Source organism: Indicator indicator, chromosome 6 (genome assembly GCF_027791375.1).
Source record: "Indicator indicator isolate 239-I01 chromosome 6, UM_Iind_1.1, whole genome shotgun sequence".
In the NCBI taxonomy this organism is placed as follows: domain Eukaryota; kingdom Metazoa; phylum Chordata; class Aves; order Piciformes; family Indicatoridae; genus Indicator; species Indicator indicator.
In genome coordinates, this window is record NC_072015.1 from 7,851,785 (window position 1) to 7,874,096 (window position 22,312).

General features: G+C 44.3%; 1 protein-coding gene across 1 annotated transcript; it reads left to right on the forward strand.

Moving 5' to 3' along the window:
• Positions 1-11,558: 11,558 nt before the first annotated feature.
• SMIM13 (small integral membrane protein 13) lies at positions 11,559-21,422 on the forward strand. Its single transcript, XM_054381932.1, has 2 exons — positions 11,559-11,634; positions 21,235-21,422. The coding sequence occupies exons 1-2, from the start codon at positions 11,559-11,561 to the stop codon at positions 21,420-21,422; spliced, it is 264 nt and encodes an 87-aa protein (XP_054237907.1).
• Positions 21,423-22,312: the final 890 nt, after the last annotated feature.

The window sequence follows — 22,312 nt, forward strand, 5'->3', positions numbered from 1 at the left end:
AAGTTACTATGACTGCAAAGACACGATGTGCTATGGGGAAATGGTCCCACTCGCTAACTAGGTGACTGTGTTGTTCCACTTTCACTTTCTTAAATGCTAAACTGGAATCTAAAAAACCGCTATTGTTCATTCATGCTATGGAAAAAAAAAAAAAAGAAGAAAGAAGTGTTCCACTACAGACTCTGTGTGACAAGCACTGGTACAGGCTGCCCAGTGTGGTTGTGGAGTCTCCTTCTCTGGAGGGATTCCAAACCCACCTGGACATTGCAATCCTGGGCAACCTGCTCTGAACGACCCTGCTTTAGCAGGGGGGTTGGACTACATGATCCCCAGAGGTCCCTTCCAAACCCTGCCATACTGAGATTCTCTACGACTAACACAAAAGCTTCTACTAACACACCGCTGGGAATAATCCGTTTATATAACGTGCTCAAATGTGCCTCGAAATAGAGGAAAATGCACCAGCTTGGAACGGGGAAGAGCACAGGGGCCGTGGGAGCGCTGGGAACTAAGCATCACCGACTCCCCCCACCCACACCCCCGATCCTCCATTTCAGTGTCCCCTCCTGTTCCCCGCACTGCACTGGCGAGCTCGGCGGTGCCTCCCGTCTCTCCGGCCGCCACTGCCTGTCTCATTGAGGGGTTGGAGGGGGACAACTAGAGACATCTCTCCGAAAATGCACTCCCCGAATCTGACCCCTAGAAGCAGGGGGGGAGGAGGACAGCATAGGGGCCCCGCGGCGGCGGCTCGTGTGCGGCCAGATCCGGGAGGGGGGATGAGAGAAGGGAGAGGAGGAGGAGGAGGAGGAGGAGGAGGAGGAGGAGGAGAAAGGCAGGGTCTCTGATGGCTACTTGGGAGGCCCGGCCGGGAGGACACTCACCATGGCGGCGGCGGCGGCGGCGGCGAGGCGCTGTCCAGGGTACGGCTCGGCTAGGCTCGGCTCTGCCGGCAGTCCGCCCCGCGCCCGCGCTATAAAGCGCCGCCTCCTCCCCGGCTCCGCCGTGCCCGCCCCCGCCGGCGGCGTGGCTGCAGTGGCCGCCGGGGCGAGGTGGGCTGGCCTCGGCCGGGTCCCCTCCGCGCACCTGAAAGGGAAGGAGCGTGAAGAGGATAGGGAGGTGGTGGTGAGCAGCCTGAGGGAGGTGAGAATGACATGGCTGAGAAGGGGAAGGGATTGAAGATGCTGTTCATCACTCTTAAGTATTGCTGTGGACAGCGGCCACCAGCCTTTGGCAAAGCCATTGGGAAGTTTCAGTTAGGAGGGTTCTCCATTGACTTGTATCAGCAGTAGTGTGGCCAGCAGGACTAGGGCAGCGATTGTCCCCCTGTACTCAGCACTATGAGGCTGCACCTCAAATACTGTGTTCCGTTTTGGGCCCCTAACCACAAGAAGGACATTGAGGTGCTAGAACGTGTCCAAAGAAGAGCAATGACGCTGGTAAAGTATCTAGAGCACAAGTCTTGGGAGGAGTGGCTAAAAGAGCTGGGGTTAAAACATGTTTGTATCTAAGCTTGGAAGGTACTGTACAACTCTAGACGACAAGTCTCATGAGGAGCATCTGTGTTTAGTGTGGAGAAAAGGAGACTCAGGGGTGACCTTCTCACTCTCTACAACTCCCTGGTAGGAGGCTGTAGCAAGATGGGGGTCAGTCTTCTTCCAAGTAAAAAAATGACAGGACAAGACAAAATGGCCTCACTTTATGTCAGGGGAGGTTTAGGTTAGACATTAGGAAAAATGTCTTCCCCAAAAGGGTTGTCAAGCCCTGGATCAAGCTGCCTAGGCAAGTGGTAGAGTCTCCATCCCTGGAGGGATTAAAAAGACATATAGATGTAATGCTGAGGAACATGGTTCAATGGCAACTTGGCAGTGCTGGGTTAACAGATGCACTTGATCTTAAATGTCTCTTCCATCCAGAATAACTCTATGGTTCTATGAGTGGCCAGTTTGGGAGCAGACAGGGGCATCGGCTGGCTGCTGTGATCCTGACGTGACCCTGTTGCATTTAACAGAGGGCTTGGTCTATAGCCCAGCACTCATATTTGCAGTTGAAGTCCTCTGACATGAAGCCCTAAATCCTCCACACATTGTGCTAAAGAGAGGTCAATGTCTCCCTACCGCCTAACTGTGACATCTCCCTGGAGATCTGTTTGCTAGGGAGGGATTGATTTGATAAGTATTTATGTAAGTTGGGTATAGAAGAGGCAAAAAAATCACACAGCACAGGAGCTACTGACCCATTTACAACTCTGCTAATGACAGGAAACAGAAGGTGGTCAGGGAAAAGGAGAAACTTTGTGCTTGGTGGAACAAGCACAAAATTTCATGCCTTCACAACTGATTTTTGTTCTAAATGAAGATGAAGAACTCTATAAAACATTTATTTAAAATATCAAAGCTTATTGAATGTGTCCTGCTGCTTTCCCCTGGTTTTACTAAAGCAGTCTTCAATGTGCACCTGAAATAGCATAAAGGGTTGTGGTTAGTAGGCCAAGAGAGGCTCTCCTGCCCCTCTACTCTGGTGAGGGTGCATCTCAAATACTGTGTCCAGTTCTGGGCCCCTTAGTTTACGAAGAACCTCAGGGAACTGCTTGAAAGAGTCCAGCACAGAGCCACAAAGATGCTGAACGGAGTGGAACATCTCCCTTATGAGGAAAGGCCGAGGGAGCTGGGTCTCTTTAGCTTGGAGGAGAGGAGACTAAGGGGTGACCTCATTCATGTTTATAAATATGTAAAGGGTGAGTGCCAAGAGCCAGGCTCTCCTTGGTGATGCCCAATGACAGGACAAGGGGCAATGTGTGTAAGTTGAGGCATAGGAAGTTCCATGGAAACATGAGAAAAAAATTTTTCACTGTGAAGGTAAATGAATACTGGAACAGGCTGCCCAGGGGGGTTGTGGAGTCTCTATCTCTGGAGATATTCAACACCCATCTGGATGCATTCCTGTGTAATCTGGTACAGGTGACCCTGCTCTGGCAGGGGAGTTGGGTTGGATGATCTTTCAAGGTCCCTTCCAGCCTCTAACATTTTGTGATTCTGTGAAATCAAAATAATCTTTCTTAAAAATATTAAAATTCTTCATCTTTATTTTATTTCCTAAATTAAAGCTTGTGAAAAAACCAAAGCAAACCAAACCAACACATTCCTACATGCGTTCCCATTGCTGTCCTCTCAATTCTGGCTCTTCAGAGTTTTGTTGACTAGAGAACAGTCTTCCTTGGTTTCAGTGACAGAAGCAGTTGAAATAAGCTAAGGAAACCAAGTGTGGTGCAGGAGAGGCAACATCTTCACAAACCAAAGTATACTTGATGTATAGACAGGCTGTATTTAGCCAAAATATAGTGCTGATGTTCGAAACATCTTTTGGAGAATATGAGGATAAGGGAAGACCTTCTCACTCTCTACAACTCCCTGAAAGTAGGTTGTAGCAAGGCAGGGGGTCTGTCTCTTCTCCCAAGTAATAGGACAAGAGGAAATAGCCTCAATTTGTGCCAGGGGAGGTTTAGGTTGGGTAATAGGAAAGATGTCTTCCCCAAAAAAGTTATCAAGACCTGGAATGGGTTGCCCAGGGAAGTGATTGAATTATCATCATCTCTAGAGATGTTTTAAAGACGTTTAGATGTGGAGCTACAGGACATGGTTTACCACCAGACTTGGCAGAGTTAGATAATCCTTGGGCTTGATGATCTCAAAGATCTCTCCAACTGAAACAATGCTTTGATCTTGAGCCTTTCTTCTGGTAAGCTCATTGTCCATGTCCTACTTCAGCCCCTGCTTTCTCTTGGACCCAGACAAAGAGCTACACCAAAGGCTGGGAGACTGGCTGTCTCCCCAGGGCTGCCCAGAAATGATACTGCCACAAGTTTCACATGAAAGTGTGTCCTTGTGTAACTTCTAGCCCACTTTTAGAGATGCAGTCTTGTTTGCTTGAGCTTCCAATCTCCAGCATGTTGGTTTGCACTGAACTGAGGTTGACCTGCCAGCCTTTCCTCTAATTCATCTTTTTGATAGGTTAGTCATTGAATTCTTCCTGTGTTGCTAAAGACCATCTTGAAATACTGGGGTTTTTTGTCCATTCTGTTGTTCCCTAGGCAGAAAATTTTCTCCTCTAAGAGATTACTTTTTAGGTGCTGTAGAGCAAGGAGTAGTTTGGAAGCTGACTGATGGTGAAACATGATAGTGACTTGGAATGCTTCAGCCTCACAATTCTTATTCCAATTTCTTTACAGTTAGTGTGTCAAGCCAAATTTAGACCCAAGAACAAAACATTTTTTTCCTTATTCTTGTTTTTCTTTATCTAAACGAGGAAAACCCCATATGTTCAAGTTTGGCAAAGGTTCTTTGAGGTTGAGTTCTTTGTACCTGGCACATTATACAATGCTCTCATGCAGCCCATAAGGCAAACCATTACCTAGGCTGCATCAAGAGGAGTGTGGCCTGCTGGCCAAGAGAGCTGATTCTTCTCTTTTATTTTTCCTCTTGTGAGACCCCACCTTGAATACCATGTCCAGTTATGGTGTCCCCATCATAAGGAGGATATAGGGCTGTTGGAGTGAGTCCAGAGGAGGACCAAAGAGATGATCCAAGGGCTGGAACACCTCTGCTATGAGGATAGGCTGAGAAAGCTGGGGTTGTTCAGCCTGGAGAAGACTCCAGGGGCACTTATAGCTGCTTTCCAGTACCTGAAGGGATCTTACAGGAAGGCTGGAGAGGGACTTTTCCTAAGGGTCTCTACCAATAGGACAAGAAGGAATGGTTTTAAGCTGAGGGAGAGTAGGTTCAGATTGTATATTAGGAAGATATTCTTTAGTACACGGGCAGTGGAACTCTGGAATAGGTTGCGCAGGGATATTGTGGATGCCTCCTCCCTGGGGGTATTCAAGGCCAGGTTGGATGAGGCCTTGAGCAGCCAAGTCTAGTTGAGAGGCCTCCTTACCCAGGGTGGGGAGGTTGGAGTAAATGACCTCTGCGATCTCTGCAGAGATAGCCTGAGTCCTGCTGGTGTAGAGGTTGTGGTAAGTCAGACTTCATCACAAACAATGTACAGAATCACAGACTGCTTGAGGTTGGAAGGGACCTCTAGGGGTCATTTGGTCCAACCCACCAGCTCAAACAGGACCACTTACAGCTGTTTGTTCAGGGCTCTGTCAGTCAGCTTTTGAATATCTCTTTATCTTAGGAAAAGCACCTTTGAGTTGCAATGACTTTGGAGCTCCCAGTTCCCCTGGGGTTTGCAGCTCAGCAGGAAGCAGAGTAGACAAGGTACCAGTGATGAGCCAACTACCACCAACTCGCAGCTCCTGCTAAGTTTCAATCAGTAGGATAAAGTTTTATTTTGGGAAAGAAAAGTGAAATCAGACATGTCTTCAACCACTCCTCTTCATCACAATCTCCTCCAAAACTTTGAATTTAAACTCAGAACCTGCCTGGTTTATAAAATTGACCTATCACAGAATGTTAGGGGTTGGAAGGGACCTCCAGAGAACACTGTGTCCAACCCCCCTGCCAAAGCAGGATCACCTCGGGCAGGCCATGCAGGAATGCCTCCAAGAGGGTTTTGAAAGTCTTCAGAGGAGACTCCACAACCTCTCTGGGCAGCTTGTTCCAGTGTTCCATGACCCTCACTACAAAGAAGTGCCTCCTCATGCTGAGGTGGAACATCCTGTGTTCTAGCTTATACCTGTTGTTCCTTGTCCTGTCACTGGGCACCATCTTGACACCCATCCCTCAGATATTTATAGCCATTGATAAGATTCCTTTTCAGTCTTCTCAAGACCAAACAGCCCCAGTTCTCTGTCTTTCTTCATAGGAGAGATGGTGAAATCCTGCAATCATCCATGTAGCTCTCTCTGTCAGTAGCATCTGTCCAACTCACTGGCAACTAGCTCAGATAAAAGAGGTTATCTAATTTTTTTTTTAATTTTATTGTCACAGGACAATGTTTATGTGCCTACAGATCTTGGTTCTGCTAATGACACCATGGGGTCAGTGTGAAAGAACTTTGGTGCCTCTCAGCAAGTGCTTAAGAACTGTCAGCAATAAAACTGTTGAATCAAGTCAGAAGTACCAAATCAGCTTTGAAAGCCTGTCCCCTTGCTTTGTTCTGGTATGATGAGTTCTTTCTTAAATGCCATTTTTTTCTGCGCTTCTTGGTTTTGAAACTCTAGCTTGTGTGCTGTGTCTGCAAAGCCGAAGGTGAAACCTTTATTAAACTACCAGCGGTGTGAACATTAAATAAAAACAAAGCCACAAAAAAACATGCTGGAGGAAGTATGGAACGACCAGCTTTGCAGTTCTTTTAATACATGCTATATTCTAGCGCCCTCTTTAGGAGCACAGTAATACTGCCAGGATGTCCTATTAAACCTGGAAAGCAGTTGCAGTGTATCCAGGGAAAGTCCTTGGTTGCAGTCACAGATGGTTTAGGAGGACTCCGGTGGCATTAACTTGCTGTGAATTGTGGGTGGACCTGAAGGATCTCTAATACCCACTAGTATTTAATATTAGGGTGGCATATGGAGGTCCCAGTTTCATAGAATCATAGAATGGTTTGGATCGGAAGGGGACCTTTAAAGGTCATCTAGTCCAGGCCCAGTCAGCACGGACATCTTCAGCTAGATCAGGTTGCTCAGAGCCTTGTCCAACCTGACCTGGAATGTTTCCAGAGTTGTGGCATTCACCACCACTCTGGGCAACCTGTACCAATGTTTCACTACCTTCATTGTGATCACAGTCTTGCTGTGTTGAGACCTACACCAAAGAGGCCATGGTGTGATACATCACAGTGTAACATAGAGGGGAAGGGTAGAAGAAGCCTGTTCTCTATATTCTTGCCCCAGGAAACAGAAAGGTATGCATAACAAAAGAAAGGTAGCAAGGTGAAGGTCACCAAGTGTATATTCTGAGGAGAAGGAAAGGCTACACTTTGCACCTTCTGCATGAACTATCACTCCCTGGCCAGCTTCTGGGGTGCAAGTGATAGGCAGCCTAGCTCCTATATGTTGTTTTGGCTGCAGCAGTTGGTATGGTTGCCAATTACCTTCAAAGATAATGTATGTGCCAAGAGAAGGATTAAAAAATTAGGACACCATAGAACAAAAAACTGGCTGGATTGCTTTAACCTGCTCTTCTTGTGCATATCCATTTTAATAAGCCTTATTTGCAATAACAGCCTTTAGCAAGACTCCCATTTCATTGTGCGTGGTGAGGATGATAATAAACAAAGAGGAGACCATGAATGATACAAGGGTCTGGAACAGGAGGAAAGGGAATCTTTAAGTGGATGAAATTCCTTTTCAGGACTAGAATACACTTCTATAATTTCTGTGTTGTTATAGGAGATTCACAGATTGCATCAGGTTGGAAGGGACCCTAAACAGTCATCTTGTCCAACCCTTCTGCAGTGAGCAGGGACACCTCCAGCTATTTGTCAGCAGTTAGGACAGGGCCAGTCACTAGAGAATGACAGACACTCTCTATTCACCACTCTTCATTCCCAAAGGGAAGAGAAAGGGGAAAAGGGAGAGAGACTGATTTACTGGAGAACCAAAACAGCTTTAATGAAACTATTAACAATAAAATGAAATAGATACAAATAGATACAAACCAATATTGAACCCAACCCACTTATGGCAATGACATCACTGTCACCACTGATACTGGGGGCAGGCACTGAGGAAGTCCCATACTGGACTGAGTTGCAGATGAGAACTGGATTCAGGAACACATGGATCAGAATCAAAGGCAGAACAGAGTCCTCCTTGGATGCTAGCCATTGAAGAAGAGGCTTGACCCTTGTGATCCCTCAGCTTTATACTGAATATGATGTAGATGGAAGAGAATGCCTTGAAGGTCAGTTTAGGGTCACCTGTCCTGTCTGCTCTTCTGCCCCCAACCCTTAACGGTAGCTCTAACCATCAGCGTTATCACTGCTAGAAGCAGCCACTGTCTGTGAAAACATGCTGTTAGTTTCAGAAGGTGCCATCACTGAGAAGAGTCTGAGCTGGAAAGTAAATTCATGGAACAGAATCCAGTTCTAGCTCAAGCCAGGGCAGAGATAATTTAATTTCTTTTCTACAGCTAGTCAAAGATTTTATTCTTCACTCTACTGCCTGCTTCAAGGTAACCAAGTGTAGGTCTATCTACATGCTGAGCATGTACAGCTGCACCTGACATCAGTGAAAGCTGTGCTGCAAATGAATTAAATGCAAGGAAAACATCAGATTCTCCCCATAAACCAGTTGAAATGAAGGCCTACAAGGACACATCCAAAACCAGGTGATAGTTCAAATGTGTATTTCAGCTTCAGTCCTCTCCCTGGTGAAGGAGGGATCATAACATCCTTCCCCTTGTCTTGCTATTCAAACACAAACTATTAGTTAACTCCTGTGAAACAACTGGTTAGTCTGGATGTATCGGCTCTCACACCACGAAAATAAGGCTGGTGTCCTCAGCATCTGTGTACCACTTCCCTGTCACTAGGGTTTTACTCTCTTATTTGCAGCATCATGTGGCCTTGAACTCTATGGGAACATGTTAAATACCGGTGCTTTGAGCCAACTTGTGCTTTGGAGCACCACTTGCCAGAGACCCTCTAAATGTCTGCTCACCAGTCGTGTGCTGCAGTCCTTTTATTGCTTCATGACCTGACCATCCACTTCCTCCACCACCCAAAACGTATCTCAATGTGTACACAGAGGGCACTGGAGTATCTGATGAGGTGGGGCTGGGAGTCCTGGGGCTGTTTAGCCTGCAGAAGAAAAGACAGAGAGGGAATCTTATCAATGTTTATTAATATATGGAGGACAGGGGGCAAGAGTCTGTGGTGCCCAGTGACAGGACAAGTTGCAATGGGTCCAAACTAGAACACAGGAAGTTCCACCTAAACATAATGAAAAATTTCTTTGCTTTTTGAGTGACAAAGCACTGGACCAGGCTGCCCAGAGAGGTTGTGGAGTCTCCTTTTCTGGAGAGATTACAAATCCACTTGGACACTGCAATCCTGGGCAACGTCCTCTGGGTGACCCTGCTTTAGCAGGGACATTGGACTGGGTGATCTCCAGAGCTCCCTTCCAAGCCCCAATATGCTGGGATTATTTGGTTTAGTGACAGCTGTTTTACAGGAAAGATAGTACTAGTCTCATTCCCAAAGAACTTGCTCTAAGATAAGTAAAAAATCAGAGAAACAGAAGAGTGCTGCTGGAAGACAGCTTAAATATTTCTCAAAAGTTACTGTGGTAGTAACTGCTCCTGTTTTGCTGTTTGCTTGCAATACAGAGGAAACCTTACTTAAGTAGGTGTAACAACTGCTCAGGCTAGGATTAGAGTAACATTTAAAGACTGGGAGATGTATGAAAGTACAAAATTATTGAGAACAGAAAACACGGTTCAAATTGAATGTTACTTGCAAAAGACAGGCTGAGTGGGTTAGGCAGAAAATTAACCAGGGCTGGAGTGTTGAGAGATCTGGCTAGAAATGGCAAGAGGAAACTCTTGATTTGGGCAAGTGATAGCAAATTTAAGGATGTGAATGGGGACTGCTTGTGTAAATTAATTTTAGTTTACAGGTATCTTCAATGGAGACATGTGGCATGCTCAATGAGTAGGAAAACCAAAACGTTTCCACTTAAAAGGGGAGATTTTAAAATACTTCATAAAAGAAACACAAATAACTGGATTTGCTTTCTTTGAAATCTCATTGCAGTGGTGACATCTCCATAGGAAATGAAGCTTTTGTAGTAGTGGATTTCAACACACATTTTCAGTGATTTTAGAAACATTAAGCAGTGTCTCTTACATTGCAAAGGAATGTTATAACCTTGCTGCAGTGCTGAAGAAGTCCTTGTCAGAGTCCAGATTATCTCTCACAGAGAGCAAGAATCAAGGCCAGGTAGAATCTGAACCACACTGGGGTGGCAGGGATACACATACTCTGCCTTGGTAGTGCTGCTGTTCCCTTACCTTAGCAATCAAAGAGGGGGAAGAAAGGGGTGCAAAGACAAGAGGGAGAAAGAGGAACTAGAAAACATAGAATCATTTTGGTTGGAAACATTACCTAATTCTAACAAGTCTGGTGCTAAGCCATGTCCCTTAGCACAACATCTCTGTGGCTTTTAAATGCTTCCAGGGATGAGGATTCAACTGCCAGCCTGGGGGGCCTATTCCAGTGTTTTGAACCTAAACCCTCCTGGCACCATTTCCTCTCCTCCTATTACTTGTTATCTAGGAGGTAATTGTAGAAAGCGAGGTCTTCCCTCAGCCTCCTTTTCTCCAGACTAAACAATCCCAGCTCCCTCAGCTGTTTTTCACAAGACCTGCTCTCCAGACCCTCTGCCAGTTTTGTTGCCCTTCTCTGGACCCACTCAAGCAACTCAATGTTTTTCTTACAGTGAGGGTCCCAAAATGAACCCAGTACTCACAGTGTGGCCTCACCAGTGCTGGGTACAGGGGAACAATAGTCCTGGGGTTTAGCCTGTAGAAAAGGAGGCCTTATTGCCATCTACACCTACCTGAAGGGTGGTTGTAGCCAGGTGGGGGTTGGTCTCTTCTCCCAGGCAACCAGTGACAGAATGAGAGGACACAGTGTCAGGCTGCAGCAGGGGAGGTTTAGGCTGGATGTTAGGAAGAAATTCTTCACAGACAGTGATTTGCCATTAGAATGGGCTGACCAGGGAGGTAGTGGAGTCACTGTCCCTCGAAGTGTTTACAACAAGACTTGATGAGGCACTTAGTGCCATGGTTTAGTTGATTGGATGGTGTTGGGTGATAGGTTGGACTAGATGATCTTGAAGGTCTTTTCCAACCTGGTGAATTCTGTGGTTCTGCTGGCCACACCATTTGTGATGCCGGCCAGGATGTTTATTATTGGCCTCCCTGGCCACCTGAGCACACCGCCGGCTCATTTTCAGCTGGCTGTTGACCAGCACCCCCAGGTCTTTCTTTACGGGGCAGCTTTCCAGCCACTCAGCCCCAGGCCTGGGGTTGTTTTGACCCAGGTGCAGGACGCAGCACCTGGCCCCGATGAATCTCACACTACCGGACCCCGGGGCGGGGCGCGAAGGGTAAAGGCTGCCCGGGGCGCCGTTTCCCGCCGTGAGGGGGTAGCGCGTTGCATGCTGGGACTTGTCGTCCCCGCAGAGACAGGCTCCCGCCCGCTGGGGCGAGAGGGGAACGACAGTTCCCAGTGTACAGCGGGAGCCTTTGCATCACAGCGGCGCGCGTCACAGAGGCGCGCGTCACGGCCCGCCCAAGTCTCTCTGCCGCCACTCTTCGCACCGGCGGGAGGAGACGGAGTCGGTGTTGCTACCGGCTTAGCTCTAGTCCCCTCATTTGTCCTTGTCCTCCCGGCTGGGCCTCCGTTCACCGGGAGGTATAGGGCAACAATGCAAGGCGCGGCCTCCTCCCCGTAGCCGCCGGCTCCTCACCTCAGCCGTGAGGCGGCCCGCAGCGGGGTAACGGCCCAGACGGCCGCAGGTGAGGTTCGGTCCGGCGGCTGCCGCAGCGAGGAAGCGTTTTCGAGGAAGGGGCCCCGCCGCCGCGGGCGGAGGGCAGACGACCGAGGCCATGTGGCAAAGCATCGGTCTGACCTTGCTGGTGATAGTGGCCACCCTGGCCTGCGTGCTGCTCTTCATGCTGTGCGGTGAGTCCCGCCCGCTCCCTTCGTCTGGGTGGGGATGCGGGGTAGAGGGGGCGAGCAGGTGCGTGAATGCTGGCTTGGCTTCGATGTGCGGGGCTTGTGTATCTTCAGCCCTTACCCCCCACAGCCCTGCTTTCTCAGTGTCTGGTAGTTTCTCTTGGCACGGATTGACTGAAGGAAATGAAAGGGCACGGTGCCCCGGGATGTGGGGCTGCGTGCGTGGCTTGCAGCGCCCCCTTTTCTTTGTCTGCATATAATTTTGAGCCTTGAAATGCTTCCAGAGCTTAATTCAGTGACTAATAGTTGACAGCTTTTTTGTGAACCGACTCCTGAGCAGTCACTGTGCAGCTGGTACATGAGTCTGAAATGGAAGAAGAAAACTTCCTACTCGTACTCCTTAGCTTTTGACAACTGTTTGCTAGACTAGGTTTAGAGCAGCTTTTAGGATGTTTTTTTTTTTTTTTGTGGATCTAAGAATTGCAGAGTTTTTTAGGGCAGAGAAAAGGATTATACCAATGGGATGCACGACTTGCAGATCTGTTGGACTTCTTTGAAGGAGTCAACAGCAAGGAGCTTGTGGGTGTTGTGATCAATATGCGGGACTTAGAGCTCTGAAAAAAACCCCAAACCAACAAACCACCACCACCAAACTAAAACTGTACCATAACCTGTGGCTTATGAGATAAGAAGCAAGTGGGAGGTGGATTGATAAGGGATTTTTGAAAGCCAAATGAGCAGAGAGTCAGCTAAGATTTAATATGTAAATTTGTTAATTGTTGTCGAAACAGCAAAGCATTGTGAAAAGATTTTGCAATATCAAGGGACTGGATTACTATCCAGTGATATATGGGAGGTGAAATCCAATATTAGCATATATGGAGTAATGCACATAAACAGTGTGAAATATATTCATGGGGAAGCAGAATAGCTTCAAACCGAGCTGTTAGTATCCCAGAGGAAGGATTACCTGAAGTAATTGCAAGCATTCCTCCAAAGTAGGTGTTCAGTGTTTGGTAGGAAGTAGGCAAATCAAGCATTAGAAGTTGAAAATAAAATAGAAAATGTTGCTATATTGCCACAGGAACCCACCATGTGCCTGTGTCTTACAGTGTAGCAAGAAAATTCAGTGTTTATTACGTTGTTTAAAAAAAAAAAATTCTAGTCTCTTAGGAGAAAAGAGAGTATGGGGAGAGCTGTGTAATGATTTTTGTCTGAAAAAAATCTGATTAGATTAAGTCTGTCCTGCCTGGAAAATAAATGACTGAAGGAAGGGTGGTGATTATAGAACTGAGTAGAATGAAAAAGGTAAGCTGGGAATGGTTGTGAAATTTCATCACTGCAGAGAAATTAAAGAACTTAAATGATCAACCAATGGGCTTAAAAGAAAAATATTTTTTTTTACCCAATGAGGAAATAAATTGCAAGCTCCTTAAAGAATATTTGGATGCTGAGACTTTTGGTGTTTAAAGCTCCCAGAACAAAGGTCAACATCTTTAAGCCATAGTAAAAAAAAAAAGGCATTTTCATTACTTGGGTAAGGAAACTTCTGAAATACAGATAACTGGGGCTGCCAAGGTGTATGAGGGTGCACCATGTCTGCCTTCCCTGCTTTTGTGCTGTTTTTCCTGTACTGTTTGTTGTTACAGACTAAACATTTTTAACTCGATGGAAATATTGAGGTTTCTATATGCTCATTAGGTGTTGTCTGTATAGTAAAAGGTGAAATGTACGTGCTAGGGTTTTGTATTTTCAGAGTCATGCTGACTTGCTGAAAGATTAAAATGACTTTTTAACGTGATGTTCAAAATCCAAAACAAGGATTACTTTCTCCAGGTCTTTCTGCTTTTGTCTGTGTATGACAAATGGAACTGAAATGCTAAGGAGCTCTTTAAATTTGCCTGCTAACTTAAATCTCTCTGGTGTTTTCTTGCTTAAAGAGAGCAAAACTAATTAATAGCTCTTTTTTTTTTTTCAAAGAATTTTAATGACTATTTCCTACTTTGGAGTTCTGTAATGTGAATTCAACTTGTATTCAATAAATACTTTGCATCGTTTGTTGTATTTGATTTTCGGCAATATCGGAGCTCATAAAATACTGCCAAAAGTCACTTAAGTTTCAAAAGTACTGAGCACAGAAAGCTGCTCACTGTTCTGAGAAGGTGTTTGAGCTGTTACCCTGTTAGAAGTAACTCAGATAATGGTTTACTGTTGGTAATGATTCTTTTCCATCATGCAGCATTTATTAATTAATATCGATACATTTCTAGTTCTTGTGCCGTGATTATTGATGGAAAATACTAATGAAAAACACTCATGGAAAACAGTATCAGGACCACTACTAGAAAAGACTAAGTGTGAGCTGTTTACCATTTAGTTATCTATCTATCTATCTACCTACCTACCTACAAACTTCTGTTCATTACAGCCTGTTGAGACTGAGCTTAACCTGAGTAAAATGCCAGCCAGTAAGACATAAACCTTAATGGACAAACATTACAGGAAAGTGGCTGGATATAATCTTGACTAAGCTTGATCTGATGATAATGTTTTACAGCCCTCTGATAAGAGCTATTGAAACAGCTTTATAAAAAGGACATACAGGGTCAAGAGTCTAAAGAACTGTAACTTGAGTTTTGAGTGTGAATGCTTGCAGAGAAAAACAGATTTAAATATCCAGGAAACACCCAAGGGTTGCATGGATTTCTGCTGCTTATTACATATATGATGTGATCATGATACCAACATGTAACTAGTAGGGGGAAAAAATAATTTTATTCTTCCCTATGAGAGTGGAGAGGCACTGGAATGGGTTGCCCTGTGGAGGCTCCAAGCCTGAAAGTGTTCAAAGCCAAGTTGGATGGGGACTTGAGCAACCTGGTCTAGTAAGAGGTGTCCCTGCCCATGGCAGGTGAGTTGGACCTAAATGATCTTTAAGGTCCCTTTCAACCCAAACCATTCTAGGATTCTATGGTTTTTCTGAAGTGAAAAGATGACATTCTAAGCACAAACTATTAGGAGTGATTTGGACTGATTCTTCAGCCATGTGAAAAGCAAATGTTTGTGCTTGAATTAGGCATTTATATGTATGAAAGTACTTTGGGTAAATGACCTTACTTATTCTTCTACACATTTCTGGGTGCTCACAAATGCTACTTGCCATGCTAATCTGAATTTGTTAGGAAGCAGCTTGCAACATTTCTATTTGTAAACTGATCACATCTGACACAGAAACCATTGAGAGACTGTAAACAGCAGTTTTTCAGTTGGTCTTTTAAAAGTGGGACTGAGGTAACTTGCTTCTGTGTTTTTTGGGATGTGGCTTTTTTTTTTAATTCACATTCTTTTCTGAGATCCTGTCTCTGGATTCTGTCTGGTGATCCTATGGCTGCTTCTATGTATTCCATGTGCCTCTGCATTTAGGACTCATGCATAGTAAAGGCTACAAGATGAGGTAAACTACCAGCCAAGGTAAACTGTAGTACTGTTTACCTCTCTTTTATTTTTTCTGTGTAACAAAGCATGGAGCTGTGCAGAATTGCAGGAGTGCCTTCAGTGGAGCAGATGAAACATCTCATTTGTCAGGAGGGGCTAATGAGATGTAGGCTGAGACATGTGACCTTAAACCAAAAATCATGTAGCTCAAAGTGCAGAAATAGATGTGTGCTTTGCAGTTCAGTTGCAGATAGGAAAACATTTGAGCCCTAAACTCTACCTGAATAAGTTATTTCTTTAATGCTTTAACAGTTTTGTAACTATCTTAAATGGATGAATCACAGAATCAGAGAATGATGGGGGTTGGAAGGGACCTCTGGAGATCATTTTATCTAGCCCCCTGCTAAAGCAGAGTCACCCAGAGCAGGTTGCTCAGGATTACATCTGGGCAAGCTTTGAAAGTCTCTAGAGAAGGAGATGCCACAACTGCTCTGGGCTGCCTGTTCCAGTGCTTCATCACTCACTTGAGGAAAGAAGCTTTTTCTTATGTTTAGGTGGAACTTCTTGTGTACTAGTTCGTGCTTGTTGCCCCTTACCCTATCACTGGGCACCACTGAACAGCATCTGGTCCCATCCTCTTGAAGCCTGCCCTTTAGATACTGATCAGATCCCCTTTCAGTCTTCTATTCTCTGTGATAAACAGCACCAGGTCTCTCTGCCTCTCCCCATTAGGTGAGTACCCTCCACTGGATTTTGTCCAGTAGTTCTCTGTCCCTCTTGAAGTGGGGAGCTCGGAACTGGACACAGTACTCCAGATGTAGCCTCACTAGGGCAGAGTAGAGGGGAAGGAGAATCTACCTTCACCTGCTGGCCACACTCTTCTCACTTTTAATTCATCCCAGGAGACCATTTGCCTTCTTGGCCATAGAGTCTCATAGTGAACTTGGCTGCCAATGCTCCCAGAGTCTCTGTCCATGGAGCTGCTTTCCATCAGGTCAACCCTTAACCTGTACTGGGTTACTCCCCAGGTGCAAGACTCTATGCTTACCCTTGTTGAACTTCATGAGGTTCACCTCTGCCCGACTCTCCAGCCTGTCCAGGTCTTGCCAAATGGCAGCACAGCCTTCTGGTGTGTCAGCCACTGCTCTCAGTTTTATGACATCATCAAACCTGCTGAGAGTACACTCTGTCCATTCATCCAGGCCATTGAACAAGGCTGGACCAGGTACTGACCCTTGGGGAACACCACTAGCCACAGGCCTCCAACTAGGCTGCACCACTGATCATAACTCTCTGAGCTCTGTCATTTAACCAGTTCTCAGTCCATCTCTCTGTCTACTCATGTGATCCATGCTTCTGAGCTTACCTAAATCTTTTAACCAACCTCAATAGAAGAGGAAGATCATGCTTGATTAGACCAGCAATAGAGTGAATATTCCCTTTAATTTGAAGCTGAGCTATGAAACTGTTATAAATGGGAGATGGGAAGACAAGGAATTTCATTATGCTCAGTCAGCGAACAGCATGTGGTAGGACATTGCATTAAAAAGTACCAGCTTTAAGGAGCTGTGCAGAACCAAGCATGTTGTCATCTGATGTCTTCTGCTATTCCAGTATCAGAGTATTTTATGCTTCCTTCAGTCTGATCTCCATAGCAAATCTCTTTGCTAGGGCACTGTATTATTTGCAGCATAAAAAAGATGAAGCATTAGAGTCTTGTTCCTGGTCATGGAGAGCATTTGATACATTGCTCAGAGTAGAGCCCTGTTCTCCCAAATCTCAGGTTAGCATCTAGAGTTTCATGCTGCTGTTTTTCATCCATAGCTGCTTAAGATCTTCTGTGATGGACACTTCAGCATTTGTATAGAGGTGTCATTGTGAATACCTTGATGATTACAACAGTTGTAAATTAGTCTTCATGTGCTGGAGTCATCACTGAATCATTGAACGGTTTAGATTGGAAGGGACCTTAAAGATCATTAGGTTCAAGCCCCCTGCCATGGGTAGGGATACCTCCTACTAGACCAGGTTGCTGAAGTTGCCATCCAACCTGGCTTTGAACACTTCCAGGCTTGGAGCCTCCACAGCTACGCTGGGCAACCTGTTCCAATGTCTCACCACTCTCACAGTGGAGAATTTCTAATTGTAATCCAGATTCTTCCAATTTGAAGCCATTACCCATTGTGACAGAGTGGCAGAGCACTGGAGCAGGCTGCCCAGAGAAGTTGGAGAGTCTCCTTCTCTGGAGAGATTCCAAACCTGCCTGGATATTGCGATGATCTTCAGACATCCCCTCTGACCTCCACCATTCTGTCATTCTGTGAGTGTGATGCTTGACTTTCATAGGTTCCATCAAACTAAGGATGATTTGAAAAGATAAACGAGGTGGCTAAAGAAAATAAAGCACAGGAAGACTGATGCAAATAAAGTATGTTGTGTGTGGAATTTAAGCCAACAGGGACTTCGAGAGTGACTCACCTGGACCATTTTGCGATGCAATACCAGTGGTGTCAGTTATTTTTCCTGGAATAGCTCTACACCAAAAAAGCTGCTAAGCTAAGTTGCCCAAAGAATGCACAGAAATCCCCATTTTCCTTTTTTTTTTTTTTTTTTTTTTGAGTATTGTAACTTTTCAACGTTTTAAATTTTTTTTCATGTATATGCTTTACAATTTGTTTTCATGTTAAACCCACACCATTATGTAACTCAGCTCTTTAGCAGGGCACTATGTCGGGTGTCACCATTTTGCAGTCTTAAGAGGCTTAGGAAGGCATAGAAAATGCCTTTTCTTCTCATTCAGAAGTAATTTAGTACTGTCAAATCTGCCCCCCAGGCTTTGTGTGTGATTTTGTTTAATGGTGTGTTTAGTTGCTACTGTTGCTGGAACTCCTCCTTTAGCAGTCTGATTATTTCCAAGGAAATTCTTACTGAAGTGTTTAATAACAGTGAGGCAATGGGGAGTCTCAGCTGAAGAAGCAATCTCGATTCAGACAAGTGTGTGTGTTTGGGGGTGGGGTTGTTTTTTTAACTTCCCATCCAAGCTAGCACTGTAACTACGGCAAGTGAAAGAGTCAAAGTCTTTCTGCTTTGATTACCTTAAACCTAAATATCTCTGGTACAGGCTGGGAGATGTTGGGTGGTTTTGTAACTCTACTTTTCAAGCTTGCTTGCCTCTCCACTATTATTATTGACTAAGCTTGTTGTAATTTTCTTTTCAGTGCACTGCATTGTGGTTTGTTTCACCTGGTCATTAACACAGATCTGCTTGTTTATCAACTATAACCAGTCTTGTTGGTTGATTATTTCCTCAGTCTTGTTTGTAATCTTGTGCTGGATTGCTCTGAAGTCTGTGGTATTTGTATTTGGGATACTCAGACCATGGTGCTCTAACTCAAAAAAAAAATGCTGCTTTTCTTGAGAGTGGTACAGAATAAGCTGTGAATGTTCTTTGGTATTTCTTCCCTCTCCCAGTAATTCTGTGTTAAGTGGCCTGTTTTCAGTGATAGAGGAACTATGTGATCCACTTACTTTAACCTGAGTTAAAATGCCTCCCTTAATTTAGTGTTTATACCAAATACATTACAAGTTATGCTTCGGTAAAGTGTCCTGTAACTCTTTTGGGAAGGCCCTGAATATTTTTGGCTTTTCTTTACCCCTTCCCCATGGTCTTCTCTGGAAGAAGAATTCACTTTGCAGGTGGTTTAGATAGGATTTTAAACAACTCCAACAGAAAATACATGGCTGAGAGTTTTTTGGTTTTTTTTTTTTTTTTTTTTTCCCCCCTCACACACATGCTGAAGTGGATGCAGTAGAATGCACCATGTGCTTTTAATGCATATTTGAGTCCAGTACCTCAAATTTTCTCTCTGTCAGCAAGCTGGGCAGTTGAAGCCATTTTAAAATGGCTTGTAGTATTCTGTGTAGGCTTCACTTTCTGTCCTGTATTCACTTGGAATATTTTATGCCTTTTCTTTCCTGTGTGGACTAGAAATGAGTGTGGCTTGTGGAAATTTGATGACTTCTAGTGACTTTTAGACCCAAGGAAGAATGGATTGGTTTATGGTCTTCAGAATGCAGAAATCATTGAAGACTCCAGAGAAGTAAAATACCCCTCAATGGAAATAAATTTTGAAAAGCTGTTACTGTAGTTTTTATTCCATCTGAAATAAAAAAAAAAAAAACACCAAACCCAGAGATGTGCCTTTTGAGTTTTATTTTTTTCTAGGGCTAGGGGAATTAATGCATTTGTGGGACGTCAGATTCAGTTTTATTGCAAATCATTTAAACGTTTAGGTGCCGATGGAAAAGAATACTTGGTGTAGGCTTCAGGAGTTAATTTAGATTGTAAAAAGTTGTCAGCAACCAGCTCTCCTCAGCAGCAGAGAAGTTACAGAAATCAAAGGTCTGACGGATGTGGAAAGTATTCCAGGAGGGAAGGGTGGAATCTTGTTTTGTCCTAAGCAATGGCCTGATCCGATTGCTATGACTGATTACAGAAGAGGAAGAAAAACAGTGGTGCTGTAGTTGCACAAGTGCCAGTTACTGGTCTTTCTTTCCCTTCCCTAATACGCCCTGGTTGTCCACACTCAGAAGTCTGTTTCTGCTGACAGCTATGTAATCGAGAGGATGAGTTTCCCTTAAAATAGGGCTCTTGATCTTTGCATAGGTCAGCAGCATAGGCTTGAGTGTCTTGCAAGACCTTCTGAACAGGAAATGGGAGTATTGATTCACAGCGCTAGGCAAGACAGATGGGCTTTAGTGTTGCAAATGATACTTATGCAGCGTATGTTTTCCAACAGTTGTTTAAATTTTATGCTACTTAACTATTTCACAGAATAGTTACATTCCAGTTCTGTGGATGATAAAACTTGATCGGTTAGTTAAAGGGAAAGAGGTATCACTAGTACACAGCTGTGTAACATTTACTCCAGTCTCTATTGACCTAAATGCTTAGATAAGGGAGACCTTCTAAAAGGAAGTTTTTGGTTTAAGTTTATATATAAATTTATCTGCTTTTTAAAAATTCCTTAGTTATCTGTTACAGAAACGCAAAGGAAGAGCAGCAGGATCTGAATTATTTTTCAAGTGAGATTCTCGAAACATGACCATGTCAGCTATTTATTTGCATAGTTTTAGAACCCAGAGCATTTTAGCAGTGGAGCAGAATGTAAGTTTACTAGAGAACGTTCATTTTACTTCAGTGAGATTTGGACATGGTGAGGGAGCACCTTGAATTTAGGGGATGTGGCCTTTTAGTGAACATAAGGAAGACCTTGTGCATTTCAAAGCAGCATTTATTACAAAACATGGTCTTAGTTTCAAGGTCTCCACAAGCATGCTTTGTAGCTTTTAAAATGTAATTTGCAGAATGATGTGTTTGAGAGTGGAAACTCTAGTGCTGCCTTTTTACAGCGTCTGTATAATGAATCCCAAGTTCTTGTTTGAAGTGTAGCCACAGAAATTCCTTTTCTCCCCACAGTTAAGACTTTTATCTGTGCCATGGTGGTCACCCATCTTCTGCTTTCTGTGGCAGTAGAATCATAAAATGGTTTTGATTGGAAGGGACTTTTAAAGGTCATCTAGTTCAGTCTCCCTGCAGTGAGCAGAAACATCTTCAACCTGATTCAGTTGCTCAGAGCCTCTCCCAGCCTCATCTGGAATGTTTCCTGGGATGGGGCATCTATCAACTCTCTCAGCAATCTGTGCCAGCGTTTCACTACCCTTAGTGTAAAAAAATTCCCTCATTAGATCTAGTCTAAATCTCCCTCTTTTGATTTAAAACCATCATCATGTATCCTGTCACAACAGGCCCTGATAAAAGTCTGTCCCTATCTTTCTTCTAGGCTCTGTTAAAGTACCAAAAGGCCACAATAAAGTCTCACTGGAACTTTCTCTTCTCCACGCTGAGCAACGCCAACTCTCTCAGCGTGTTCTGGTACAACTCACTCTGTGTAGGTCCTTGCCTAGAGCTTTAATGTTGGCTTCTGGATGAGGACAAACTTCCTCAGGTTGAATTGGTATTTATGGGACTGTAGGAAGGAGTGGTGCAGTGTTGTGGAGAGGTAGTCAGAGAGTGGAAGCTGATCTCTCATCCTGTGCGCTTTGCCTGAGAGTTGACTAAACATTTGTGTGAAGTAACTAGCAGTACCTTTCTTTTTCTTTCTCCTGCAGGCTGGTACGTGGTCTGGCAATTGTTTTTGTCTAAATTCAAATTCCTGAGAGAATTGATAGGTGATACGGGGTCCCAACAGGGAGACAACGAGACTTCAGAGACTGAAGCTGAACAGGAAACTCCACCCTCGCCTCACAGAGCAAAATCTGCTCGACAGCGACGGGCACCTACAGAAGACACAACCTAAAAGTACTCCATTGAACTTCTGACTAACTCTGCTTGGTTAAGCACCTCTGCACTGTGTCCTTCAGTGGTTTGTTCTTACTGAGAAACTGACTGGAGAGGTAATCTTTATAATACCCGTGGACCTTTACTTCTGAACTACCACTGTATGCTACTTCAGTAGGGGTTCAGGGAGGGCTTCAGCAGCAAGCCATAGAATATTGGAAGAAAGGAGGAATGAGCGAAATATCTGTCTGAAAAAGCTGTGCTGCTATAGCTCCTGTCTGCACACAGATTGAATCAAAACAGGTCCTGGACCTTAGAGGCTTAGCCTTTGTGTTAGTCTGAACGCCATAAACATTTCAGACTTGAAATGGTTTCTAAATTATTTTTTCTTTACAGCACTGTAAGTACATATAGTGAAATCGAGTTTTATTTCCTTAGCTATATATGAATATATATTTTTTTTCTTTGACTTTGAGAATGCATGGGAACTTGGAAAAGTGGTAGAAAGAATATCCTGCTTTAGGAAGTTTTCTAAAGCGAGATTAATTATGTTCTTATGTATGTAAAAAGTATGAATGAAATATGAAAAATCAATATTAGATACACATGATTTGGAGGTTTTTATCTCCTCTTAAAAAAAAAGAAGAAAAAAAAAAAAACCCGAGGAATTGTGTGGTAAGACCTGTTTTGGCATAAGGGTTTGGCACAAGAAGGTTTGCAGGTTAAACTGCCTTGCCAGGTTTCTGTGTGTTTTTCCTGCACCTTGTACTCTAAGTCCAACTTGTACTGGAGAGGGGAAGGTGCCTGGGTTAACTTAAACTTAGTATTCTGAGGTGTCATCTCTGGTTTCTGGATACTAAGCACTTCTCTAGTTCACTTTGTACACCTTCACATCAGGTCTATGGTACC

Coding starts and splice junctions, on each gene's coding strand:
- SMIM13 (XM_054381932.1), top strand. CDS start 11,559: ATGTGGCAAAGCATCGGTCTGACCTTGCTGGTGATAGTGGCCACCCTG. Junction 11,635..21,234: donor GCTGCTCTTCATGCTGTGCG/GTGAGTCCCGCC, acceptor TTTCTCCTGCAG/GCTGGTACGTGGTCTGGCAA.